Source organism: Ctenocephalides felis, unplaced genomic scaffold (assembly GCF_003426905.1).
Source record: "Ctenocephalides felis isolate EL2017-DRISC unplaced genomic scaffold, ASM342690v1 CF-g0.4_SCAFFOLD_02569, whole genome shotgun sequence".
NCBI classification, from domain to species: Eukaryota; Metazoa; Arthropoda; class Insecta; order Siphonaptera; family Pulicidae; genus Ctenocephalides; species Ctenocephalides felis.
Genome location: NW_020538723.1, coordinates 1 through 15,237, shown reverse-complemented (window position 1 = coordinate 15,237; position 15,237 = coordinate 1). Strand labels below are relative to the sequence as shown.

General features: G+C 29.5%; 1 protein-coding gene across 1 annotated transcript; it reads left to right on the top strand.

Moving 5' to 3' along the window:
• The first annotated feature begins 480 nt into the window (after positions 1 to 480).
• On the top strand, positions 481 to 8,890 carry LOC113381091 (nitric oxide synthase-like). The gene is made up of 5 exons (XM_026620076.1): positions 481 to 489; positions 770 to 861; positions 7,890 to 8,002; positions 8,081 to 8,249; positions 8,773 to 8,890. The coding sequence occupies exons 1-5, from the start codon at positions 481 to 483 to the stop codon at positions 8,888 to 8,890; spliced, it is 501 nt and encodes a 166-aa protein (XP_026475861.1).
• The last annotated feature ends 6,347 nt before the right edge of the window (positions 8,891 to 15,237 follow it).

Genomic DNA, 15,237 nt, shown 5'->3' with positions numbered 1-15,237 from the left:
TACTATGCTACGTGCAAACTAACCACATAATTTTAAATATTAAATTGATCTAATAAAGTTAGGATAAATTAAATATAACCTAATATGGAAAATTTCATCTCCGTTAAGACAAATAAACCTTTTCTATTTTTGGAGTCAAATTTGCGATTCCTTCCGTCTACCACAGAAGTTCAGGCTGTGCATACGTACATATAAAATGAGCTTTGAATTTAAATTAACAAAGTTGTGTATAATAAAACTTGTTTTGCGAGATATCTATTGCAAATGATAGAATTAATGATAGAATTGTATTATATGCATTATAAAATTAATATTATTATTTTTTATTTTACCAAAGATAGCAGATCATAATTTTCGCATAATGATATACAAATTTCTATATTAATTATTTTATAAGACATTCGGAATGGAAATGAAATCAAATTGAGATAAATAATTTTTTCATTAATTTAATTGCAATTTGAGTTTTTTTAATGTAAAATGCTGTTGGTTAGATAATTATCATAATATGAAGTTTAGAATAGTTTTTTTTTTTTCATTCTCAGTATTCTAAAATAAATATTTATTAACGCATGTTACTTTTATAAGAGTAATAATTTGGTTTCGAACCTTGTTCGACTAAAATTTTATTTATATTTGCAATTGATTACTTACTGAAATATTTTAAATATATTCGATTTTAAACATAAATTTATATATATATATATATATATATATATATATATATATGGCGTTGATTGTCCATAATTTACCTATTGGTATTTAACAGGTATTCGACTGCCGGTATGTCACGACTACAAGTGGAATGTTTGAAGCTTTGTGCAACCATATCAAATATAGCACTAATAAAGGAAATATCAGGTAACAATGAAGTATATATATATATATATATATATATACGAGTATATATATAATATCAGTTATCTTGTAATAATTTTATTATTTAACATTGTATGATCTCTGATGTGCAGAATTTAATTTTCTGATTATTCTGACTACTGAAGCACATTGCCAAATTATGCAGAGTGGTAAACAGTATATTGTATATATGGTTCATTTAACAATTCCTGGTAGTAATCATGCCACTAATATAGTGGAGGTAATTTTGTGAACCCTTCGACATACCCTGTTTTCAGATCACGATAGCATATGTTGCTTGTTTGCACGATGTTGCAAAGTTTATCGAGATATGCTCAATATATAATATCAGTTATCTTGTAATAATTTTATTATTTAACATTGTATGATCTCTGATGTGCAGAATTTAATTTTCTGATTATTCTGACTACTGAAGCACATTGCCAAATTTATGCAGAGTGGTAAACAGTATATTGTATATATGGTTCATTTAACAATTCCTGGTAGTAATCATGCCACTAATATAGTGGAGGTAATTTTGTGAACCCTTCGACATACCCTGTTTTCAGATCACGATAGCATATGTTGCTTGTTTGCACGATGTTGCAAAGTTTATCGAGATATGCTCAATATATAATATCAGTTATCTTGTAATAATTTTATTATTTAACATTGTATGATCTCTGATGTGCAGAATTTAATTTTCTGATTATTCTGACTACTGAAGCAAATTGCCAAATTTATGCAGAGTGGTAAACAGTATATTGTATATATGGTTCATTTAACAATTCCTGGTAGTAATCATGCCACTAATATAGTGGAGGTAATTTTGTGAACCCTTCGACATACCCTGTTTTCAGATCACGATAGCATATGTTGCTTGTTTGCACGATGTTGCAAAGTTTATCGAGATATGCTCAATATATAATATCAGTTATCTTGTAATAATTTTATTATTTAACATTGTATGATCTCTGATGTGCAGAATTTAATTTTCTGATTATTCTGACTACTGAAGCACATTGCCAAATTTATGCAGAGTGGTAAACAGTATATTGTATATATGGTTCATTTAACAATTCCTGGTAGTAATCATGCCACTAATATAGTGGAGGTAATTTTGTGAACCCTTCGACATACCCTGTTTTCAGATCACGATAGCATATGTTGCTTGTTTGCACGATGTTGCAAAGTTTATCGAGATATGCTCAATATATAATATCAGTTATCTTGTAATAATTTTATTATTTAACATTGTATGATCTCTGATGTGCAGAATTTAATTTTCTGATTATTCTGACTACTGAAGCACATTGCCAAATTTATGCAGAGTGGTAAACAGTATATTGTATATATGGTTCATTTAACAATTCCTGGTAGTAATCATGCCACTAATATAGTGGAGGTAATTTTGTGAACCCTTCGACATACCCTGTTTTCAGATCACGATAGCATATGTTGCTTGTTTGCACGATGTTGCAAAGTTTATCGAGATATGCTCAATTAATGCGCGTCATGTGGGGCGTAGAAGTGATTTTCAATTAAGACTAAGATAGTTTACTCATTTAGTTATAAACTATATGAGAAGTGATAGATTTTGTAATTCTATGTGAGTGAAAAATCGCTTTAGGTGATTTTAATATAAATCATTTAAACGTAGGTACTTGCAAAAAAGTTAACATGGCAGCTTTTGATTAAAGTAGTATTTTAATATAATCTATCTTTATATAAAGTTAAGAAAATTTATATTGACTTATTTTGTATTGTCATAATATTTTCTTTAAATTTTATTTCATGAACTTATTAACTTCATGAATCCTTTTCTTCGACTCAAGTAATCCTTTCGCACCAATTTTGGTAATAGAATGTATATGTATTGGTGTGTGTATGTAAGTCAAACTTGATCTTTTGTCAAAGATTTTTCAAAAACGGCTTACCAATTTCAAATTTCAAATTCCATTTGTTGAAACTTGATAAAGACGCACTATGATTAGATTTGCGAGACGATCGGTCGAGCAGTTTTTTTTTCATAATTAGCAGATAAGTGCAAAATAAATCATAAGTTTTAAATAAATGATCGTGTTAAGTGCGGCTTTATGATTGATCTTGTGCAAGTAAATTAATATAATATAAATCTGTTCGATCACAGATTTTTTTTAAACGTAAAAATCAGTTTATTAGCAAGCCTTCATTCTCATTTTTGATTCAAATGTTTTTTGTATCAAAAATTTAACAAAGGCCTATTTTATTCCATTTTTTTTTTGTGTCAAGTACGATCATGAAGAGTTTTCGATAATAAAATATAACATGCTCTTATAGAACTAGTTTAATTTATACCTATTAATTTTACTTTTGAAAACGATTTTATAATTATATTAGCAGTTAATTTAATGTAACGTTATTATTTTATAGTACAATATTTAATAATTGTTGATATTAAATATTTTAGACTAATAATTAAAGATATACGGGCTATTAACAGAATTAATTCTACAATTTGGTACGCCTAAAATATATTATAAACGAAATAATTTACATAATTTATATTTATTAGGATATAATTAATTTTTTGCTATGTAATGTAGTCAATGCTTAAATGTGAATTGTTTTTAACAAGGTAAGATACATTTTAATATTGTAAAAAACATTTTAATATTATAACAATGGTTTTGCGAAACTATTGTTTTTGGTAGATATTTCCTCGCCTTACTCAGCAAAAAGTTTTACATTTATTCACTTATTCACTTATGCAACTGTATTTAAGAAAAGTGGAACTTTTAGCATACTTTAACTAAGCATGGCAATTGGAATATTGCATGCATGTGAACAGATTCTAAAATCTTTTTCGGTACATTATTCATAGCAATATGGCTTATTCAAATACTTTGCACGTGCAGCGCAAAAGTAAAACGGTTTGTGAAAAATTTTGTGGGTGATATTCATTTCAAAGTTGAAATATGCAATGTGTGACTAAGTATATAAACATTTTTTAGTTTTATTATATTTTTTATTTATTTAATTATTTATTATTTATTATATACATTAAGTTTATATTAATTGTTTTTTACTAGTTCCCTACAATTAAATACTTCTAGAAACTAAAATAGCAAAAAACGTTTCATAAGGCTTATAATTTTGCAAAATATTATGACCGGAATTTATTTTGAAGATTATTTAAGAGAGAACAAATAAATAAGTTTAAATGCATTCTGCATTCATTCACCAAAATTATCATTAAAAAAGCAGGAGTGTGATTAAAATTGCACTATTTTATTCATTGATTTTACTTTTTGCATACTTTCCAAAAATTGCACGTTTCAATTCGAATTTGATTGTTATTTTCAAAGGGTTTCGGATAATTAGACATTTTGATAGATGACATGATTTGAATACATTGAAAATAAATTAATTGCTTGAGAAAATCGATCCAGTTATACATCGTTCTTTATACATTTCTCATTTTGTTTGAAAAAAAAATGAACAAATTTCTTTTCACGTACTCAACAAATCTCTAAATGTAATATTTTTATCTTTATTTTTTATTTGAGTAAGTATAAATTCCAGTATTCATTTTCTATTTTAAACCCTTATTTACTTGTATGTATTTTTGAATTTATTGGTAATTTTTTATTGAATATCTTATAGTTTGTTTAGCTTATTCTTAATAGGGGAAACTTAAAGAGTGCATTTAAAAAATCAAAAGTAAGATTTATGTTGGGTTAATTTTAATCTGCTATTTTTCAACCTACTTTTGAGCCGGACGTTTGAGACGCTCGCTTTTTTCTTATATGATTTGATTTTATGACTAATCAATCTATTGTATTTAGGAACATTATTTCAGTATTTTCACATAGAAAAAAGCATAAGTTATCATACTCCTCTACTATTATTTTAAATCTTAATCACATTTTAACACTTTTCTCCAAATTCCCTAAAGTGAACCTGCTCAATACCCATTGGTCAATGTTTCTGGCATCGTTTGAGTCGATGAATCTCACAAAAATGTGGCAGATTTTTACACACATACAAATTTTATCAAATTGTTAGTAAGTTGATATTTAAACAAAACAAAATATTTTACATTGTTTGCGATTTATATTATACTAAGTAAAATGATCGGTAATTATGAAATTATTTATATGTAACATACCTACATAGAAACATAACAAATATAAGTACTTCCTTTGTTTGTACCTAATCAAGAAAAAAGAGTAAGTATATTAATTATCCAAGAAAAATCTCCAACAGCACATATAGCCAAGTCCAGCATGTAATTGCTTCAATAAAACCGAGAACGCCTGTTAAGAGTGCTCCGACAGAATTCCCTCGGCAAACATTAAACAGCTTCCGAACGACTCGGAATTCTGTGTAAAAACATTATATGCAGCTTGATATCTAACAAAAGAATCACCAATGGGATTTGTAATGCACCTGGCCTTTATGCTATTATGAATTTTTCCATACGTACATACTACTATTCCAAATCCAGTAAAATTCAGAATAATCTTTTCTGTTGCTACCTTTAGAAATATTTCAAAGACTATTTCAATCAATCTTTAAAATCACGTTCTCGAAGATATTATCGAACTTTTACGACCGAATCGTTTATATCAGACTCTTGGGAGCAACTGAAGCTATAATAAAATCGTGTAAACATTGTTTTCTCTATTATTTTCTGAGCGCTATAATACGTGAAGATGGTATATAAAGGATTATTGGAGTTTTTTATAACACAGGTTTGCAGTTTCAATCATTCTTATTTCATTTTTTACATCGTAAAGTTTTTTTTATAATGGGCAATAGCCATATATTCCCATAATGATACAAAACTTTCTGGAGGAACAATTGTTTTTAATATTATTTAGATAGCCTAAAACGTTTAAAAAAAATTAATTATAATTTCTAATATTAGAACAACTGCGGCATGATTGTTGTGAAACAGAAATTCTTAATTACTCTTAGTTTAAAATATTGTAGAAAAGCGTGGGTACGGTTGTGACACTTTTTTTGATCAGCCATAATTTTGTTAACCAGTTAGCTGGTCAAACAACTAATCAAAAATCATTTAAATAGCAATTTAAACATTTGTCTACGTGGAAATACTGAAACACTCTCTTTAAATACGATGTATTAGCCATCAAATGAAATCATACAGAAAAAAAGCTTATGACACCATCGTCCACATCTGAGAGATGGTTGGGGTCAGTAGTGACAGCCATAAAATAGTTTAAAACAATATGTATAAATACCAAAATGGTTTATAACAACTTTTGTTAACGATAATAATAATAATATGTGACAAAACACAACATTAACATTTAAACAAAGCTTATGAATAAAATATAACAATATATAACAAAACATATTTTTCTAAACAAAGTTAAGAAGAATTTTTTGAAAATCTTTTTCTTTTTTTACAAATTATTTAAGTAAAAACTAATTGTTGGTATATAACTACTAATGTTCATCTTGAAGCAGAATAACAAACAAAAAATCTATCTACCAAAATTTGGCTTTTTTGATGATTTTTTAAAGATAGCAGCGCCAATTTCATATCTATTTTATGAAATTCGATAAAGACTTACGTTGTTCAATTTTGCGAGCCGATCGGCCAAGCCGTTTTCTTTTAATTAGCAAATAAATGAGTTTATGTTTTAACAAAATATACTGATCTGATATAAAAACGCTATCATACCGCAGCTTTTATATAAACTAAATAATATTATGATAAATATGTTAGTATGAACGATAACAAAGAAGATAATTGAGTTTCATATTGCTATCAGCATTTTCTCTTTACAAAGCGATTATATTTCCAACTTGATTACGAGTAATAATATTTTAAAATTACTTGATTATATATTTGCACTAACTACAAAACTTGGCAAAATCATTTTTTATTAATAATTACATCTTAATACAAATCTGTAATCAATCAAATCTAACACATACAATATTAGTATATGAGTAAATACTGAAATATTGTTCTCAAATACGATACATTAGTCATAAAATCAAATTTTAAAAGAAAAGGGCGGGTGTCACAACCGTTCACATCCGAGGGATGGTTGTGAAAAATATAAAAAGATTTAAAAAAACAATAGCTAATAAACACCAAAAATTTATACATAAATATATACCGATTTATACATAAATTTATACCGATTATTATACTTTTTGCCTATAAATAAATAAAAATTTACTAATTTTTATATACCACGTATCAATTTTTTTGCTTCCTGTAGCGTAAGTTATAGTAATGGGCCAAAAATCGAAAATGAATTTTTTTGCATATCTTCACATTTTGGCATACCTTAGAAAAAATGAATGTATGTGTGTGTGTATGTTTTATGTGCGGATACAATTTTTCGCCGACGATTTTGAGAATAGGGATCAACAAATTTGGATGATTCAAAAAACATTTGATCACTATTAATAAGGAGCAAAAAGTGCCAAAAATGGTAATTCAATTTTTGAGAGAACCGAGCGTCCGCTTTGAATGATTTAAAAACATATTTATTTGTATTGATGAAATGAAGAACTGGTAACACTTTTGGTAAGGCAGGTTTAGCGGTTTCGGTAATCCAATAAAAACAGTTGACAACAACGACATTTGGCGGACAAATATGATCATTAGGCATATTCATCTTTTTTTTTCAGATAATTGTTTTAATAATAAGAACAAATTTTGCTTACTTTTCTAGGCGTTTCGTATCAATGTTTATCCGTTACACTGCGGCGCGGCGCTCAAGCGCTTCCATATTTCTGCGAGAAACGTATCGCAATTGCTTTGAAAAAAAATTCCAAATTATTTTTTCAAAGTTCTAAAAAAAATTGAATCTTTTTTAAAAATATAAATTTTTTATACGGAAAGTTTCAGCAATTAAGGCCGATGCCATAAACCACTAGTTAGATTTATATTGAAAGAAAAATGTGCAAATTATCATAATTGGCTTATGTGATTAGCTTGTTATCCTTCAATATCATAATGTTTTCCTGACATAATTTGAAGAGCCCTATTTTGATTCCAGATCAGCGATTACAATATTTCCGCAGCGCAACGGGGCGCAGCGAGACTTCCGCATATGGAACGCGCAACTAATCAGCTATGCAGCTTATCGAGGCCCTGGGGACACCATCTTAGGTATAGACTTAATAATGTTGTAAATATGAAAATAAATTAATTTGTGGAATATAATTACGTCTTAAATTCATTCTTTAGGCGATCCTATGAATTTGGAGTTTACGGAGCTGTGCACCAGATTGGGATGGCGAGGACATGGTACTCGATGGGATATTTTGCCTTTAGTTCTGAGTGCTGGTGGGCATGATCCTGATTATTTTGATATTCCTGAGGAATTGATATTACAAGTTCCGTTAACGCATCCCAGGTGAGACTACTACTTTTATTTTTTTTATTTGATTAATAATTTGAATTACATGAAATTGATACGGATTTGGTAATATCTGAATGTAAAACAATTAGGTGCTTTACTTCTTATGTACAAGAGTTGATATTAATTGAGCATTATTTACACCCAGGGTAAATTAGGCTAATAATTTATTAATCAATATATTTAATTTTAACTGTTAGTTAATGACACATACCTAAGAGACGTCTGAATTTATTAAAAAAATTTTTTTGGCATTTTCAAAGTTTAATATAAATTAATTTTGTAACCCTCTAATAGTTTCACAGGTCCACAAAATAAAAAAGTTGTCTTTACCGCTGAATACAAATCTAGAGTCAAAATCGAGGGTCAAATGCCAAAAAATTTAAAAAAAATTAAAAAACGTTAAAATGTCCGATCTAGAATAATCAAAATCTTATCATTTCTGTCGTTTTCTGACCCTTTTTGCGTTAAATGACTATTGAGTATTCATTTAACTGATTTATTGTTTTTTTTTTTGTAGAATCCAGCAGTATGTTGCCAAAACAGTTTCAGATATTCAAATTACAGAAAATAATGTTTACTTATTAATGCTGAATTATACAAAAAACTTAATAGATCATTTTATTAAAACTCAATAATCAGTCAAGGTAAAAAGAACCAGGGAACAACAGAAATTATAAGATTTTGATTAATCTTGATCGGACATTTTAACGTTTTTTAATTTTTTTTCAATTTTTTGGCATTTGACCCTCGATTTTGACTCTAGATTTGTATTCAGCGGTAAAGACAACTTTTTTATTTTTAGAGTCATTAGATCAAAAATTTTGTCGTTTTTTTAATTTTTTGTCACTTGACCCGCTAATCTGACTTTAGTTTCGTATTTGGCAGTAAAACATTACATTAGAAAACACATGCCGCACACCCAATACAGACAACTTTTTTTATTTTGTGGATCTGTGTTATTAATTATAATATTATGTTTAGCATTTTAAGTAATAAATGCTCTTTCATTATAAAGTATTTCAATACATTTTATCTATTCAACAAGATACTATACTTTGCCTATAATTTATTTAAACTAACGATTAAAATTTTTAAAACCAGTAAATCACAAATATCTTAACGACCTTATTGAATACTATGTATTTATTAGAATTTCCTTTGTTTTGGAGCAAAAAATGTGCCAGGCGTATAAAATTAGATATGAGCAGATACAGTTTCACTTTAAAATAATTTTTAAAAGCATTTAGCAAAAAGCATTAGATTTATTACATTAAGTTATCAGTGTTTTGCGTTTACTAGTTTTTTTTAATTTGCGATTCTAAATCATATGAAAAACTATTAATTATTAATTATAGTTTTACTATTTGCAGAATTTTATAGTTATACTCGTTTTTCTAAAATCATTCCTCAATGTAGATAATTGTAAAAAAAACTTTAAACTTTGTTAATAGTTACAAGGCTATTTTTACAATCTGCATTAAGTTTAAAAAATGTGTTCTGTCTGAAAATAAATTACGCTTTCTGAAATAAGCTGAAATGATACATTATGTTGTTCTCAGTTTTATGTAGTCCAATTTTTATCTTCATTACTGCTATATGCATTTTTCCGTGCCAAGAATTTAAATTAAATTAAAAGTCAGACGAAGTAGACTTTTCAGAAGTAGTTTTGTGCTTATTCAGAAAATTACTTCCGAGAGAAGTTTGTTAATATGTCCCCAGGCGTCCAGTTTCCACAAACACTACGGTAACAAATGCTGAAAGCAAAAGAAATATTTACAGAACCAACGGTGGTGCATTTTTATGGCGGCTCTATTAAAGTAAAATGTTTACTTTTATCTTTTATTTTATGGACATCATGCAAGTATGTACTGATGTTAGTTCAAGTGAGAGGTATCATTTTGAAATCGTAAGTGCTAGTTTTGCATTTTACTGCCTGTTTTGAATTTACTGCTACAATATAGTTAAGTATTAAGTTGTTATTAGTAACCTGTAAATATTCACACATAAAATATAATATATATATATATATATATATATATATACAGTGGTGTTGTGCTAATATTTTTTTTGCCGGAACGCTAAAATTTAAAATCCGGTTCATAAACCGGTTCCATAAATTTGATATATTTCGATAAGAACTCACAAATGGTTGACTTATAAAATATATTGACTTATATAATTATTATACAATTATTATATATATTGACTTATATAATATATTGACTTCTTATATAATTAACTCTATTATATACAGCTACTCTATAAGGTATTTATTATGATATAAAATTACTCAAGATTTATTACAATACTCTATAAGACTTAATAATTACTTAATCTAATAATACGATAAATAACCTATTACCTATCATGCTATACTATATTGTTGTATACCATAGGTAGATATCTATTATCAATCATACCGTGAGATACCTATACTGTCATTAACTTATTATACACCTACATACTTTTTATTTCTCATAAATATTACTGTCTAATTTATATATTTACCTACATTATATAGGTTTACCTTACGCCCTATGTATTATCTCTACCTATCTATTGTCTATACCGGGAATTGAACCCGGGACTTTCGCGTGGCGGTCGCGCACCTTAGCCACTACTCTATCGGGTACCCCCATTAATAATATAATATGGGACGCACTGTTGTTTCCGCGGGTCATTTTTTAATTAATTAGATAATTAATACTAAGGTGGCGCGACGACACGCGAAAAAAGTCGGTTGATTGTAGCGTTACGGTGGTGTAGTGGGTAAGGTTGCCGCGTGTTACGCGGCGGACCCGGGTTCGATTCTCGGTAGGGTTAATGTAGCGTGTAAGGGAAATTATAGGTAACAGGATATATAGTAGATATAGGTTAGGTGTATTCGGTATACAATGTAGGGATTTGAGAGTATATGATGAAATATAGCGTATGGTATAGATGTAAGGCGTGTAGTATAGAATGAAACGTATAGGCATACGTAAGGCTATAAAAATACACGAGTAGGAACCTATGATGTAAGTGTTAGCATATAAGAAATGAATTATAAGATTTAATTTATAAATATTATTTTTTCTATAAGAATTTTTATCTCGGTATTAAATATCTAAAATATCCAAAATATCCGTTAAGGCATCAATTACACCTTACTGCTGCCTTTCCCGTTATCACTTCATAGAAAATTAATTACTGCACTTTTAAACATATTGTGACATTCATAATACTGAGAAATATTAAATTTATTAAATTTGCAAATAACTTGCAGGAATTTTATGATTTTGGTCTAAAAATTTGAATAGAAACATTCCTGTGTGAGTACGTAATAGAGAAATATTCCCCTACGGGGGAATTAATAACTTTTACTTGAAAATGTCAAAAATTTTAAATACGGATACCGATCAGATGGATTTAGAATGCTCCCCAGTCAAACCGAAAAAGGTCTATACGAGTGCTAACAAGTATAAGAGGTCTAATACAGATATTGTTGAAGAAGATTCTTTACATCAGAAAAATGACTCAATTTCCCTAAATGAATTTAATCAAGAAGCAACCACCAGTAAGGATTCAGAATGGTTTGAAGTAAGAAACAAAAAATTCAAAAGAAATTTAAATGAAGAATCAACATGCAAAAAAACATCTTCAAATTCGAACTACTGGCTAAACCCAACTCCCACAAGCAATATATATGAAGTTTTAGCTAATCCTAATACCGAAGATTCGAGTGATAAATGCAGCCCAGTTAACAGACCGCCGCCAATTTTTATACATGAGGTACGTGATATCAAACCATTAGCTCAACTCTTAGAATGTGAAGCAAAAAATCTTTATCAAATAAAAGTTATTGACGAAACTAGGGTTAGAGTTAATCTTGATAATGCTAAACTTTACAATAAAATTCTCAAACTTCTAAAAGAGAGGGGTACTCAAATGCATTCTTTCCAGGAGAAATGTAAAAGAACGTTCAAAATAGTGGTTAAAAACCTACATTTCAGCACGGATACAGATATGCTCAAAAATGAAATACAACAGTTAGGTCACAAAGTCGTTCGTATTGAGAACATTAAAAGCAGAATCTCAAAATTCCCTCTGAACATGTTTTTAATTGAGCTTGAACAACAGCCTAATAATAAAGATTTTTAAAATTGATTTTTTATATAAAACTAAAGTAGAAATAGAGGCAAAGAGGTTCTCTAGAGTAATTGTTCAGTGCACTCGCTGCCAAAGGTATGGTCATACCAGAAATTATTGCCACCGCACCCCAGATGCGTTAAATGCGCTCAAGATCACTTGACAGAAAAATGCAAGTGGGAAAAAAAGGTCGACCAAGTGAAGTGTGTCCTTTGTAATGAAAATCACCCTGCTAACTATAAAGGCTGTCACGTCTATAAAGAATATATTGAAAAAAAAAACACTTCATTACGTCAGAAAACAAGTAATGTGCAAAATTTAAAACCAAATGCTACTTTAAGACCGGCGTAACTTACTCCAATATTACTAGAAACAACACAACTTTACCTACTGACTCAACGAACTCAATAAACAATAGTAACTCTGAAAACAATACTAACAATAAATGTAATGACTTAACAGAACTTAAAAACATGATTAAAATATTGACAGAACAAATGGGCATAATGCTTAATTTACTAACAACAATTTTATCTAATAAAAAATAATTATGTCTATGCAACTAACAATTTGCATATGGAACTCGAACGGCTTGAGCAATCATGTCCATGAACTCAAACAATTTTTAACTACCAATGACGTAGACATTATGCTAATTTCCGAGACGCATTTTACCGAGACAAATCACAATATTCGTTTTCCTAATTATCACACATATACCACAATCACCCGGACGACAGACCTCACGGTGGCACTGCCATTATCATAAAGTCAAACATAAGACATTACGAGACAGAACCTTTTTATACTGACTACATACAATCGACAAATGTTTTAATTGACCTAATGACTCACAAAATTACAGTATCGGCAATCTATTGTCCGCCAAGGCACATTATTACTGAAAATCAGTTTACAACTTTTTTTACCAGCCTTGGAAATTTGTTTATTGCGGGAGGTGATTATAACGCAAAGCACACATTTTGGGGATCTAGACTAATAACACCTAGAGGCCGTCAGTTGTATAATACAATAATATAATAATCTTCGGACATTTTCTACGGGTGAGCCCACATACTGGCCAACTGATTTGAACAAAATTCCAGACCTCCTCGATTTTTTGTAGCCAAAATATTAAAAACGAGAGTGTTGAAATAATTCAAGTCTGGATCTCAGTTCTGATCATTCACCAGTAATTCTTAATACTCCACTAATACTCCAACCAAAGCCATGAGTTCGCTTACAAACAAATTTACCGATTGGCTTCTTTTCCAAGAATACATCGAAGACACCATTAACTGTAATATTCCATTAAAAAGTGAGGATGATTTGAATATCGGTATCAACAACTTCACAAATACATTAATTGCAGCAGCTAAAATATCGACTCCTATTCTAAATCACAATCACAGTCACTCTGTGCCCATAGATATTAAAAAAATCATTGCACAGAAAGGAAATTAAGAAGAATTTGGCAAATAACTAGATCACCGGAAGATAAAAGAAAATTTAACAGTGCATGCAGAGACCTGAAAATTTAATAATAAATTATAAAAATGTTTCTTTTGAAACTACTTACATAATCTTTCTGCAAGTAGTGAAACAAATTATTCTCTTTGGAAAGCAACCAAAAAATTGAAAAGACCAATTGTACCAATTCCTCCTTTAAGAAAAACAGACGGTTCATGGGCAAGAAGTCCAGAAGAAAAAACTAATGCATTCGCCGAACACCTGCGCCTCACATTTCAGCCATTTTCACGTAAATGCAACTCTAATGATGAACAATTCATTTATGATTTCTTCAGGATTCACCGTCGCTAGTGACTCATGATGTTAATCGTTTTACTGCGGCTGAAGTAACCCAAGAAATTGCAAAAGCAAATTCTAGAAAATCACCTGGACCAGACCGGATTTCTATTAAAATGCTTAAGAACTTCCAAGAAAAGCTATTAGAATGCTCACAATAATATATAACTCTTACTGAGAAAGAAAACTTTCCGCAGTCTTGGAAAAGAGCTAAAATAATCCTTATAGTGAAACCAGGTAAAGACCCTTATCTATTATCTTCCTACCGGCCGATAAGTTTATTGTCTTGCATATCGAAAATATTTGAAAAGCTAATTCTTCAACGGATTAAAATAATCCTACAAGAACAAAGTTTTATTCCGAACCATCAATTTGGGTTTCGCGACAAACATTCAACAATTGAGCAAGTTCACAGAATAATAAACGTAATTAACAATGCGCTTGCATAATAAAGAGTACTGTTCTGCGGCTTTTTTGGATCTCAAGCAGGCATTTGACAAAGTATGGCATACCGGATTAATGTATAAAGTTAAAAGATGTTTACCAGATTCTTTATTCCTATTAATAAAATCCTATTTACAAATAGAAAACTTTTTGTCAGCATCGCCGATACGGACTCAAATATTACCGAAATTAATTCTGGAGTTCCTCAAGGGAGTGTCCTCGCCCCAACACTATTTTTATTTTTACAGCTGATTTTCCAACTTCAACTGACACGAGTTAGCCACATTTGCTGATGATACGTGCATCATCGCCACAAACAAAGATCCGACTGCAGCTTCCAACAGCCTTCAGCACCATCTCAGCTTAGCTGAGAAATGGTTTTCGTTGTGGAGAATAGAAGTAAATAGCACAAAATCCAGTCATATAACTTTCACGCTTCGCACCCAAACTTGCCCAGCAGTTGTACTCAACGATGAAATTATTCCGTCCAAAGAATCAATAAAGTATCTCGGCATTCACTTAGATAGGAAACTCAACTGGAAAGACCACATAAAGAACAAAAAACAACAAATATCTAATCTTCAAAAATTATTATTGGCTCTTA